The 14647-nt window shown below is 43.8% G+C and overlaps 1 protein-coding gene across 1 annotated transcript in view; it reads left to right on the forward strand.

Annotated features, from left to right (window-relative positions):
- The window catches only part of LOC142741709 (cilia- and flagella-associated protein 337-like), a 170494-nt gene that overhangs the window by 136711 nt on the left and 19136 nt on the right, over positions 1-14647 (forward strand). The window contains exon 26 of the mRNA XM_075851051.1: positions 9320-9359. Coding sequence (XP_075707166.1) covers positions 9320-9359 — 40 coding nt within the window. The remainder of the gene's footprint in view (positions 1-9319; positions 9360-14647) is intronic.

The following is a 14647-nucleotide window of genomic DNA, read 5'->3' on the forward strand; positions in this document are numbered from 1 at the left end:
TGTAGCCCACACACTGGCCTACGCAACCTCCCTACTCTTGGGTATGTCCATAATTAATATTGGTCTGGACACTGAGGTAAGCAAATTTCCTGAAATTTATTTCGGAGCTGATCGAAACGGCTGTCTAATGTGGTTCAGTCCGAATAAATTCACAGCGAATCGCATTTGCCCTGTCTGACTCTCTGATATCTTCTAGGACTGTATCCTAGTTGGATATAATCCTGGAAGACAGAGAATGAAAAAGCGCAACCAGAAAACTTGCAATTCCACCCCGAAAAGAAAAAATTACTATACTCACCTTCCTTGGTCTTCAATAGCGATGCATCCCTGCCAGCCTCCTGAGATGACATTGTTTTGTCCCATGTGACTGGGACAAAAAAACATCATCTCAGGAGGCCACCAGCGATGCGACGCAGCATTGGTCACATGGGACAAAACAAAGTAATCTCAGGAGGCTGACAGGGATGCATCGCTACGGGAGAGGGAGGCAGGCAGGGAGGCATCGCTAAAGGAGACCAGATGAGTATGGTATTTTTTTTTATCTCTTCTTCTCCTCTCTTTCTTTTTCTAATCGTGGCCATCATTTTGCTGATTTGTGCATCATGAACCCTAAGGTCGGGTTACCAAGGGTCGGATACGCTGCGTAAAAACTGTGCAGTGTATCCGACCTGGAACCCGCAGCACCTTCCGTCTGAAAAACCGCACCACATTGTGGTGCAGTTTTCCAACTGAATTTCCTCTGCGGAAAGCAGCGCTGTGGAAAAATAAAGCCATTCATACTTAACCCCTCCCTCTTCTCTGCGCGTAGTCCGGCCTCCCTAGATGACATTGCAGGCCATGTGATTGGCTGCAGTGGTCACATGGGATTCAACGTCATCCGAGGAGGCCGGACTGCAGGAAGAAGGAGGGAGTTCTGAGGAGTTTCTGAGTTGCGATTTTTGAGGCGGAATCTTTGTGATTCGGCCGCAAAAGTCGCAACACTGGTATTCTGTTTCAGTTTTTATATAACCCGCAACAGAAAAGATACAAAAACACAGCATAAATTGACATGTGGCGGATTTAAATTCCGCACCGCAAGTCAATTTATTAATGTTTAACCTGCAGGGCTTTTTTCGCAGCGTGGGTATGAGATTTTCTAAATCTCATCCACTTTGCTGCTACTGTAAATGCTGCAGAAATTCTGCAGCATTTACTCTACGTAGGAACCCAGCCTAAGAGATTCATATTTACTAAATCCGAAACTTTTTGTAAATTCAGACCAAATTAATTTTGTTTAGAATTGATTCGCTCATCTCTACTCTGGACTTATCATATCTACTCTGTCACTTATCACTTATCTACTCTGGACCCTCTTCTAAACAGTCACTAACTTCCCAGTTCCTCAGACGTGAAAAAGTTAGGAGCAATTTTAGCTTTATTCTAATTACTTTCTTAATTCCCAACTGGGCGTGTTTTTACTTTAGACCAAGTGGGCGTTGTACAGAGGAGTGTCAACGTAGTTAGGTTTAGTGTCAGGAAAGCTCGGAATAATCTAGTTAGGTTTAGTGTCAGGGAATAGTCGCCGTAGTTAGGTTTAGTCTCAGGGAAGTTCAAATAAAATCTAGTTAGGTTTAGTGTTAGGAACACTCGCCCTAGTCACGTTAGTCTCAAGCAAGCTCATTCGTTCTATAAAAACACAACAATTTTTGGCTAGTTTAGGTAGCAGCCTATTGCTCCTAGTTAGGGAAGCCTTTTTTATTTTATTTGCTGTATAAATAATAATACATTTTACACGTGTCTAAGCACAACATAACAAACATGTCCCAACAGAAATTAAAGCTGCAGAGGCATATTAATTTCTTGCCTCTGACACAAACTTGTGGGATTGTGAGACTCTGTTTTATTTTTCAACCTCCTCATCCAGTGATGAAGAAGAGGAACACCTTAGGGGACGCCCCAGGACCACCATCACAGTTGAAACCCCTGAGCAAAGTGACCCCTCCGCAGTTGAAACCCCCCAAGCGAAGTGACCCCATTTGGACCCCCACACCAGACATTTATGAGCCCCAAATCTGAAAGCTCACGAGCAGCCCGGGGATCAAATTTAATACGACAGGTCTCAGTGACTTTTTCAAGTTCTTCTTCACTGATGACTTTATAGAGCTTATGGTCTCCCAGACAAATTTATATGCCCAACAGTGTATTGCTAAGAACCCCACATCATTTTATGCCCAATCCCACAGGTGGACCCCTGTAGACGCAGCAGTATTGGGCAAGTTCTGGGGACTTCACTTGAACATGGTGCTTCTGAAAAAGCTGTCCTTTAGGACCTGCTGGAGCATGGACATCTTATACCACACCCCGATGTACCGTATAGCCATGTCCAGGATGCGTTATGAGGCAATACTTCGCTTCTTATATTATAATGATAATGAGCAGTGCCCATCCCGAGATGACTCCAGTTTTGACCATATGTATAAACTATTAGACCATTTCAGTGCCCGGTTTGCCAAAGCATACACCCCCGAGAAGTGTATTTCTATTGATCAGTCCTTGGTACATTTTAAAGGGAGGCTTCAATTCCGCCAGTACCTGCCGAGTAAGAGGGTAAGGTATGGCGTGAAGATGTATAAGCTATGCGAGAGTGCATCAGGGTATACCTACAAATTTAGGATATATGAAGGGCAGGACAGCAGTATTCAGCCCCCAGAATACCCCCCCCCCCCTCCTCCTCCTCCTCCTCCTTACTGGGAGTTAATGCAAAAATTGTGTGGGATTTGGTGCACCCATTGCTGGACCAGGGTTACCACCTCTACCTGGATAATTTTTATACCAGCGTCCCACTCTTCAATTGCCTCGATTCCAGAAGTCCTGCGGCATGCGGCACTGCTAGAAGAAATCTGAGAGGCCTCCTTAAGACACTGCTTGAGCAAACACTCAGAAGGGATGAGAGCAGGGCACAATCCAGCAGCAACATATTGTGTGTCAAGGACAAGAGAGATGTCCTTGTATTGACAACAATACATGGCCACACCAGTACCCATGTACCTGTACGAGATACATGGGAGGGGAGGACTTGTCAGATCAAGTCCTGGAGCCCAATAGTGCCATGCGGAAATCGAGGGTGTGGTATAAGAAGCTGTCCGTGCACATCATACAGATGGCATTGTACATTGTGTACGTGCTACGTCTATGTACAGGCCAGACGGGAACTTTCCTGGAATTTCAAGAGGTGGTTATCAAGAACCTTATCTTTAGGGACCAAGAAGGGGGACACCCAGTACTTCTGGAAGCGAGGCCACACGCAACGTACCAGGGCAACACTTTCCAGGAGAAGTTCCCCAAACTGGCAAGAAGGGAAAAAGTCAAAAGAGGTGCAAAGTCTGCTATAAGAGGGGGATAAGGAAGGAAACAATATATCAATGTGACGTGTGTCCCGAAAAACCAGGGCTCCGTATGAAAGAGTGTTTTAAAATGTATCATACATCCCTTGATTATTAATCTACTCCAGTTTTACTTACCCTGATGCACTCCGCACAGCTTATCCCCCTCATCTTTCCCTTCTGAGCCCTGCTGTGTGCCCAGGCAGCAGATAACAGCCACATGTAGGGTACTGCCGTACTCAGGAGAACCCAAATTACAATTTATAGGGTGTATCTCCGGTGGCGCATGCTGGGCACAATATATTGGACACTGAAATGGCATAGTTATATATAAAATTGCAAATCTTACACTGCACGATCTGCTGCGCATTACCTTTTAGACGATACCTGTGGGGTCAAAATGCTCACTACACCTTTAAATGAATGCCTTAACCCCTTAAGGACGCAGCCTTGTTTTGGCCTTAAGGCTCGGAGCCCATTTTTTAAATCTGACATATTTCCCTTTATGTGGTAATAACGTCGGAATGCTTAAACCTATCCAAGCGATTCTGAGAATGTTTTCTCGTGACACATTGGGCTTTATGTTAGTGGTAAAATTTGGACGATATATTCAGTGTTTATTGTTGAAAGATTGCAAAATTTAGGGAAAATTTATAAAAAATAGCATTTTTCAGAATTTAAATGCATCTGCTTGTAAAACAGATGGTTATACCACCCAAAATAGTTACTAGTTCACATTTTCCATATGTCTACTTTAGATTGGCATCGTTTTTTGAACATTATTTTATTTTTCTTGGACGTTACAAGGCTTAGAACATAAACAGTAATTTCTTTTTTTTTAAAGAAAATTTCAAAAGCCTTTTTTTTAAGGTACCTCTTCAGTTCTGAAGTGGCTTTGAGGGGCCTATGTATTAGAAACCCTGATAAAACCCCCCATTTTAAAAACTAGAACCCTCAAAGTATTCAAAACAGCATTTAGAAAGTTTTTTAACCCTTCAGGCATTTCACAGGAATTAAAGCAAAGTGGAGGTGAAATTTGCAATTTTCATTTTTCTTGCTGAATTTCAATTTTATTCAATTTTTTTTGTGTAACACGGAAGGTTTTACCAGAGAAACACTACTAAATATGTATTGTCCAAATTCTGCAGTTTTTAGAAATGTCCCACATGTGGCTCTAGTGCGCTTGTGGACTAAAACACAAGCCCTAGAAGCAAAGAAGCACCTAGTGCATTTTGAGGCCCCTTTTTTATTAGAAAATATTTTAGGCAGCATGCCAGGTTTGAAGAGGTGTTGAGGTGCCAAAACAGTAGGAATCCCCCAATAGTGACCCAATTTTGGAAACTACACCCCTCAAGGAATTAATTTATGGCTGTTGTTATCATTTTGACCACACAGTTTTTTCACAGCACCTATTTTAATTGTGCTGTGAAATTAAAAAAATGAAATTTTTTCCAATAAGATGTAATTTATGATCAAAATTTCCTATTTTCACAGGGAACAAAATACCCCATTTGTGGTGATAAACTGCCATTTGGGCCCATGGGAGGGCTCAGAAGCAAAGGAGTGCTATGTGTTTGTTGGAGTCCAGATTTTGCTTGATTGGTTTTCGGGTGCCATGTCGCATTTGCAGAGCCCCAGAGGTATCAAAGCAATGGAAACCCACTAGAAGTGACCCCATTTTGGAAACTACACCCCTCAAGGAATTCATTTATGGGTGTTGTGACCATTTTGACCCCACAGTTTTTTCACAGAACTTATTTGAATTGGGCTGGGAATTAAAACAAAATTATTTTTTCCAATAATATATCGTTTTGGCAGAAAATTTCTAATTTTCACAAGAAATAAAATACCCCATTCTGTTGCCCAATCTGTCCTGAGTGCGGCAGTACCCCATTTGTGGTGATAAACTGCCGTTTGGGCCCATGGGAGGGCTCAGAAGGAAAGGACCACCATTTGGCCTACTGGAGATTTTTTGGTGCAAAGTCATGTATGCAGTAGCCCCTGAGGTACCATTACAGTTGAAACCCCCAAGAAGTGACCCCGTTTTAAAAACTACACCCTTGAGGCATTCATCTAGAGGCGTAGTGAGCATTTTGACCGGAGACATACACCCCATAAACTGTAATGTGGGTTCTCACGGGTACGTCAATACCCTACATGTGGCTGTAATCAGCTGCCTAGGCACACAGCAGGGCTCACGGCGGAAAGTCGAGGAGGGATAAGCTGTGCGGAGTGCATCAGGGTAAGTAAAACTGGGGTAGATTAAAAATCATGGGATGTATGATACATTTTGAAGCACTTTTTCATACGGAGCCTTAGTTTTTCGGGACACACGTCACATTGATATATTGTGTCCTTCCTTATCCCCCTCTTATAGCAGACTTTGTACCTCTTTTTGACTTTTTTCTTTCTTGCCAGTTTGGGGAACTTCTCATGGAAAATGTTGCCCTGGTACGATGCGTGTGGCCGCGCCTCCAGAAGTACTGGGTGCCCCCCCCCCCCTTCTTGGTCCATAAAAATTAGTTTCTTGATAACCACCTCTTGAAATTCCAGGAAAGTTCCCGTCTGGCCTGTACATCGATGTAGCACGTACGCGTTGTACAATGCCATCTGTATGATGTGCCCGGCCAGCTTCTTATACCACACCGCATAGCGCTGTAGGGCTTCAGGGCTTGATCTGACAAGTCCACCCCTCTCATGTACCTATAGTAGTCCAGAAGGCAGTTGAAGAGTGGGACGCTGGTATAAAAATTATCCAGGTAGAGGTGGTAACCCTGGTCCAGCAGTGGGTGCACCAAATCCCACACAATTTTTGCATTAACTCCCAGTAAGGGGTGGGGGGGGACATTCTGGGGGCTGAATACTGGTATCCTTCCCTTCATATATCCTAAATTTGTAGGTATACCCTGATGCACTCTCGCACAGCTTATACATCTTTACGCCATAGCTTGCCCTCTTACCCGGCAGGTACTGGCGGAATTGAACCCTCCCTTTAAAATGTACCAAGGACTCATCAATAGAAATACACTTCTCGGGGGTGTATGCTTGGGAAAACCGGGCACTGAAACGGTCTAATAGGGGTCTCCGTTTATACAAACGGTCAAAACTGGGGTCATCTCGGGGTGGGCACGGCTCATTATCAGTATAATGTAAGAAGTGAAGTATTGCCTAATTTATTTATTTTTTAGGTTCCAGTTCAGTTCTGAAGTTGCTTTGAGGGGCCTATATATTAGAAACCCCAATCAAACACCCCATTTTAGAAACTAGACCCCTCAAAGTATTCACAACAGCATTTAGAAAGTTTATGAACCCTTTAGGTGTTTCACAGGAATTTTGAGCAAAGTAGAGGTGAAATCTACTTTTCTTTTTGTCAGAAAATCCTTTTTATACCACTTTTTTTTATAACACAAAAGGTTTTATCAGAGAAACGCAACTCAATATTTATTGCCCATATTCTGCAGTTTTTATAAATATCCCACATGTGGCCCTAGTGCGGTAATGGACTGAAGCACCGGCCTCCGAAGCAAAGGAGCACCTAGTGGATTTTGAGCCTTTTTATTAGGCACCATGTCCGGTTTGAAGAGGTCTTGTGGTGCCAAAACAGTGGAAACCCCCCAAAAGTGACAGCATTTTGGAAACTAGACCCCTTGAGGAATTCATTGTAGTTTTCATGGGGTGCATGCGGCTTTTTGATCAGTTTTTATTCTATTCTTAAGTGGCGCGGTGACTAAAAAACAGCAATTCTACTATTGTTTTTTTATTCTATTTTTTTTACAGCGTTCACCGTGCGCTATAAATGACATATTCACTTTATTCTGCGGGGCGATACGATTACGGCGATACCATATGTTTATAGTTTTTTTTATGTCTTATGGCGTTTGCACAATAAAATACGGTTTGTAAAAAATCATTCACTTGTTGTGTTACCTTATTCTAAGAGCCATAACGTTTTTATTTTTCCATCAATAAAGCCGTGTGAGGATTTATTTTTTGCGTAACGAACGGTAGTTTCCATCAATACCATTTTTCGGTACATGCGACTTTTTGATCTCTTTTTATTCCATTTTTTGCGAAGTGAAGTGACCAAAGAATTGTGATCCTGGGATGATTTATTATTATTTTATTTTACGGCGTTCACCGCGCAGGATAAATAATAAAATAATTTTGTAGTTCAGGCCGTTACGGACGCGGCGATACCAATTATGTATAGTTTATTTGTTTGTTTATATATTTTTATTAATAATAAAGGACTGATAAGGTAAAAGGGGGGATTTTTACTTTTATACTTTTAAATCTTTTATTTTCTTATTTTTACACATCTTTTTTTAACTTTTTTTTAACTTTTTTACTTTGTCCCACTAGGGGACATGAGGGCAGGAGGCCCTGATCGCTATTCTAATACACTGCACTACATGCGTAGTGCAGTGTATTAGAACTGTCAGCTACTCACTGACAGCAAGCATAGTGGGTCCTGACTTCGTCAGGACCCACTAGGCTTCCGTCTATGGCATAGCCGGACGCCATTGTTTGGTGTCCGGTTGCCATAGTCACCATCGCCGGCCGCTATCGTGTAGCAGGCCGGCGATGGCAGCTTAACCCCTAAAAAGCCGTGATCGCTATTGAACACGGCTTTTCAGGGGTTAATCAGCGGGGACACAGCGATCGGTCGCAGCTGTCACAGCTCCTGTATGTGTCGGGAGGACGGCCGAAACGGCCGTTACTCCCGAGACGTACTATTCCGTCATGGAGCGCGAACAGGGCGCTTACCATGACGTAATAGTACATCAATGAGCGTTAAGGGGTTACGGGGTGTAGATTTTAAAATGGGGTCACTTTTTGGGGGTTTCAACTGTACGGGTACCTCAGGGGCTTCTGCATTCATGACTTAGCACCAAAAAAGCTCCAGTAGGCCAAATGGTGGTCCTTCCCTTCTAAGCCCTGCTGTGTGCCCAGACAGCAGATAACAGCCACATGTAGGGTATTGCCATACCCAGGAGAACCCACATTACAATTTATAGGGTGTATATCTCCGGTGGCGCATGCTGGGCACGATATATTTGATACTGAAAAGGCATACATATATAGAAAATTGCAAATCTCACACTGCACCATCTGCTGTGCATTACCTTTTAGACAATACCTGTGAGGTCAAAATGCTCACTGCATCTCTAGATCAATGCCTTAAGGGGTGTAGTTTCCAATATGGGGTCACTTCTAGTGGGTTTCCATTGCTTTGATACCTCTGGGGCTCTGCAAATGTGACATGACACCCAAAAACCAATCCAGCAAAATCTGGACTCCAAAGAACACATAGCGCTCCTTTCCTTCTGAGCCCTCCCATGGGCCCAAACAGCAGTTTATCACCACAAATGGGGTATTGCCGCACTCAGGACAAATTCGGCAACAAAATGGGGTATTTTATTTCTTGTGAAAATAAGAAATTTTGAGCAAAAACTACATATTATTGGAAACAATTAATTTTTTTAAAAATTCACAGTCCAATTTAAATAAGTTTTGAATTCCTTGAGGGGTTTAGTTTCCAAAACGTGGTCAGTTTTTAGGGATTTCTACTATATTGGCACCACAAGACCTCTTCAAACCTAGCATGGTGCCTAAAAAATATATTCTAATAAAAAACAGCCCCAAAATGAACTAGGTGCTTCTTTGCTTCTGGGGATTGTGTTTTAGTCCACTAGCACACTAGAACTACTAAATAGCACACTAAATTTTGCTATTTTTCACAAATAAACACTCAATGTATCGACCACATTTTACGGCTAACATAAAGCCCAATGTGTCACGAGAATTGCTTGGATAGGTCACAGCATTCCGAAGTTATTACCAAATAGAGTGAAAAATGTCAGTTTTGAAAAATGGGCTCTGAGCCTTAAGGCCCAAACTAGGCTGCGTCCTTAAAGGGTTAAACTTTCTAACATTATACGTTTGTATCTCTGCAGTTATCAAGCACTGGAGGGCTCACGTGGACATGATTACTGAGTGAGTTATTTTTTATTCTTTGTGTTATATGATATTATTGGGAACATAAGAATATAAGAATCTTAACATATGGGGCAAAGTCTAACTCCAGTGAAGTTTAGGTGTGATTCAGGGGCGTAGCTAAAGGCTCATGGGCCCCGATGCAAAAGTTCTTATTGGGCCCCCCCCCCACCGCGCACACTTCTCATGGCCGACGGTCCGCAGCTTTCAGCTGCATCGCTGGGTCTCCTAAGTGACACAACAATGCAGCACTAGCAGCCAGGGGCGTCACTAAGGACTTAAAATGTCAGGGGAAATAGCCCCAATACATATGTGCCCCCCCCAAAAAAAATGTGTGTATAGGAGACAGCATAGCATATCTATAGCACTACAACCCTATAAACTATGGATAGGATTAGATACATTGGCTCAGCAGACAGTATCACACATGATAGGATTAGATACAGTGGCTGAGCAGACAGTATCACACATGATCCGATTAGATATAGGGCCCAGCAGACAGTATCACACATGATAGGATTAGATACAGCGGCTCAGCAGACTGTATCACACATGATTGGATTAGATACAGGGCTCAGCTCGCTGACATTGCGGCTCCAGCGCTGGACCCAGGAAAGGTAAGAATAATAATTTTGCTTCTTTATGTGTTACGGATTATTTTTGTGTGTTTGTGTTATTTTACAGGTTCGGTTGTTGGACTTCGGTATACGAGGACTTCAATGACGCCGTTTTTTTATTCTCAAAAAAATGGTTAATGAGGGTTGTGTTTTTTTATTTCAATAAAATATTTTTTCTATGTGCTTGTATCTTTTTCAACTTTATTATCACTGCCTTAGTAATGGCCGCTGGCTGATTGACAACCTCCATTACTAAGGCGAGGCTTAATGTTAGCAGGTGCAGAGGCTAACACTAACCCCCATTATTACCCCAGTACCCACTGCCACCAGGGATGGTGGGAAGAGTCGGGTATGAACCAGTACCCGACTATCTGCAGTGACGGTCAGGCACCGGGGTGGCCGCAGACTGGTAGTATTAGGCTGGGAAAGGCCAAAAACAGTGGCACCTACCACCCTGGTAATGCTGCCTGCTGCTGCTGTGTTGTATCTGGCTGGTTATGAAAATTGGGGGGACCCGACATCGGTCTTTCCAATTATTTTTTTTTTTTTTTTTTTTAAATGACGTGGGGTCCCCCCCATTTTTCATGACCGGCCAGATACAGCACAGCAGCAGCAGGCAGCATTACCAGGGTGGGAAGGGCCACTGTTTTTGGCCTTTCCCCTCCTGATAATACCAGCCTGCGGCCACCCCAGTGGCCGACCATCACTACAGATTGTCAGGTACTGGATCGTACCCGGCTCTTCCCCAGCACCCCTGGTGGCGGTGGGTATCGGGGTAATAAAGGGGGTTAGTGTTAGCCGCTGCACCGGCTAACACTAAGCCCCGCCTTAGCAATGGATGCTGTCAATCAGCCGGCGGCCATTACTAAGGCGGTAGTAATATAGTTTAAAAAAAAACACAAAGACATAGAAAAAATATTTAATTGAAATAAAAAAAACACACACAACCCTCATTAACCATTTTATTGATAATAAAAAGAAAAGCCGTCATCGAAGTAGCCCTGGAATCCGACGTAGTCCAACGACCGAACCTGTAAGAAAATACACAAAAAAAACAATTTGTAACACAGGCTTAGATACAGGGCCCATGTGTGATACTGTCTGTGGGACCCTGTATCTAAGCCTACCACAAGGTAGGCTTAGATACAGGGTCCAGCAGACAGTAATCTTATACAGTATAAGATTACTGTGTGCTGGGACCCTGTATCTAAACCTACAGTGTGGTAGGCTTATATACAGGGCCCATCAGACAGGATCACACATGGGCCATGTATCTAAGCCTACCATGTGATTGGCTTAGATACAGGGCCCAGCAGACAGGATCACACAATCTGTGATCCTGTCTCATGGGCCCCCTAAGCCTGCTACATCGTAGGCTTAGGGGTTGTGCAGTCCCTAAACATTGATGGCCTGTCCTCAGGATAGGCCATCAATAGCTGATGTTTTGGCGTCCGTCTCCCGGGACCCGCCAATCAGCTGTTTTGAAGGGGAAGCAGCTCTCCTACGAGTGCTGCGGACCTTCAAAACAGCCGATTGGCAGGTCCCGGGAGTCGGACCCCGCCAGTCAGGGCTAATCTTAACTTCCTCTTCAGCCGCGGCGGTAGTTCTGTCGTCTCGATGCTGTGCGCGGCGCATAGCGCTGTGACGTCATGCGCTGCGCACAGCGCTTGACGTCAGGACCTCCGCTGCGATCCGGAACCAGGAAGGTAAGTACAGTCTGTTACTATAGTAACAGGGGCCCGCGCCCCGAGTTACTATAGTAACTTTTTATTGATGTGGTGCAGGGGGGCTGTGGGCCCCCAGGCTTCGGGGCCCGGTCGCAATTGTGACCGCTGCGACCCCTATAGCTACGCTAGTGGGTGGTACTTATGGCATATACTGTAAATAGGAATACCTCTTTAAGAAAGTAATAAAATAATTGTTGAATACAATTGCTGAGGAGAACTACAACTCACAGCAGGTCCTGAAAACCTACAGGTATCATGGCATGCTTGGAGTTATAGTTCCCCATGCAGGGGAAGGGCATAACAGACAGTAGTTTCTTTGCAAAGTACTGGGGACACTTTTTTCTCATAAGCTGCTGCAGTGCTGCCTGGCTCTTACCTTGGAGTCTGACTATTTCTCTGCTCAGCTCTGTGAGCCGTGATGCAATATGATGGGACCGGGGAAGGGGGGATTGAAAAGTTAAGTCCACCACTATTCATGAGGCACCTCCTGCTGCTGCTAGGACCAATTCCCCCCTATGCAGTGCACAGTCTACATGCTGGCCGCTGTGTACACAGCCTAGTGCAGCCCAGCCAATCAGTATGACCCACACTAATTGGCTGGACGGCAGCAGGCTGCGTAGTATAGCGTCCAGCAAGTGGGCTGTGAGCTGCTCAGGGAGGGGAAATGTGACACACTACAGAGCAGGGCCCGCCGCTGGGGATAAAGAGGTGGGCGGGCAGCAGCAGCCCACTACATACACCGGCATCTGGCATTTGCCAGATAGGCAGCCCGGCCCTGCAGTCAGCGTTAGTGTGGCGAGGGGGCCCTGCGGGCCCCCCTGGCTTACGGGCCCGGTCGCAACTGCGACCGCTGCGACCCCTATAGCTACGCCACTGGACTGTGATTGATTTCCAACTTAATATCGATCCTCCTCCATGTCACACAGATGTCCAGGAAGCTGAGATATAGGAGCTGTTTTTTTACTTATATTGCACAGCTACTTTAGCTGTCCATGTTCCTGCCTATGACCTGGTGTGAGCTGTGTGTGATTTCACTTGCAGAATAGTGGCTCTGTAGGTGTAGAGAGGGAAAAGTAGATTATTTATATCTTCCCCTGTAGAACTATTAAGGGTCATGGCTTATCGGCAGCATGTGGAGTCCCTACGGTCCCATACTATGAAGTTGTAGACATTCCATGTGCCACCGTATGATGCCTCCATATTAAGGAATGCTTCTAGGGTAGAATAGGTCTGCAATACGACATCCAAAAACATGGCAACATTTTTACTATCAGATTGCGTATGGTTCTGCCAAGAAATAACCAGCATATCCTCCATAGGGAATTGTAGGTATATGGAGGTATAATATGAGCCCATAGACTCGAGTGCTGTATTACAGTTCCTTAAAAGGTAACTGTACTTTCCAAAAACGTTTGATATCTCAACATATGAGAAGATTTTATCGGTGGGATCCAGGTGCTGATACCATTACCATCCCTGAAACAAAGGTGCAGAGGTGCTCAGCTGAGCCCGCTGCATATTCGTCTGTAATCGGCGCTCCTTAGTAGGCTGAAAATGGAAAATAAAGAAACTATGTTATCTGTCTTCAGTCTAGCAAGGAACGCCGTTCACATCCTAAAATGTCAGCGTACTCAGAGACATTGGGTGTTTCAGCACCCGGACCCCTACTGATTAAATTTTTTTTAAAGTACAGTTACTTTTTAAAAAATCAGAACTTGCCGCGAGCATGACAAATTTTTGTCAGTTTGAGAAAGGAAATTATTTTTTACCACAATGTTCCCTCCATGTCACAGGCAGGAACAGAAGCAGCTAAACTAGTTGTCCAGTATCCTCCAAGTCAGTTTTGGACTGTAAAAGATAACCAGAAGTTATGAACACATAGATCACCATAGAACCCAAACCCAAGACCCCAAGTTTGGCTCTCCAGAACCATGGGGAATTCAGGTGTTAGGAATATAACAGGGACTGATCAATACGGGTGCAATATGACCATCTGAAACTAGTCTTAGGGCTAATGCACACGTAATGTGGTGCATACAGGCTGCTATAGGCCCTTACTGTGCCATTGTTCGCCTGCTATTTAATACAAAGACAAGCTGAGGATTTTTCATATAAATCCATGAGAAAAAAAAATTGCAGCATGTCCTATCATATGCAATATTACAGTGGTATTTTCCCCTAGAAGCACATTGAGACACCATATGGCAGCAAGTGGCATGCCTTTACCTCTATAATATGGAACCATAGGGACTCCTGTACAGGCTCTGTATATGTCGTTTTGTCGTGTACATGACCCCTTACGCTTATCCACATAAAGGTGTTCAAGATTTATTTTGTTTATGTATAAAATAAGTCCTGAATACGGAGTCAATATTATTCTATAGAACTATTACCACAAACATATTTTACATCCATATGATCTTTTTTATCTAAAATATGGGAGAAAATAGGCGTGAAAAATTGTAACAATACAGATCTATGAGGAATGTATTATGCCTACGTGTCACAAACTGTAACAGGACCCCCCACCTACCATATGCCATTTATAATACGGATGTACTACGATATGGAAGAATGGGCCCGTGGGTCTTCTCAGGACCAGGGTGCAACTGGTGCCACTGTAGCTGATATAGCTGTTCCCCTGGTCAATTAGCATTTCCACTGAAAATCTATTTGCATTTTCTACATATATTTCCTTTAATTTTGCTGTATTCAACAAAAGCAGATGTCTTACTCCTTTCATTATAAAGCATCGTTGGTGTACAGTTTAGATTTTTGACACATACGATTAGTCCATATTATGAGTTGGTGTCTCAGAACGATATTAATAATCTTGGATTTCTTGGAGCTCAGCCCGGACTTTGTTGGCATTTTATTTTAGATGTGGGAGACATTTGTATTTCTTGTCAAACTAATCTAGTTAGAAATCTGTTTTGAACACCAC

The sequence above is a fragment of the Rhinoderma darwinii genome, chromosome 2 (genome assembly GCF_050947455.1).
Source record: "Rhinoderma darwinii isolate aRhiDar2 chromosome 2, aRhiDar2.hap1, whole genome shotgun sequence".
Classification (NCBI taxonomy): Eukaryota; Metazoa; Chordata; class Amphibia; order Anura; family Rhinodermatidae; genus Rhinoderma; species Rhinoderma darwinii.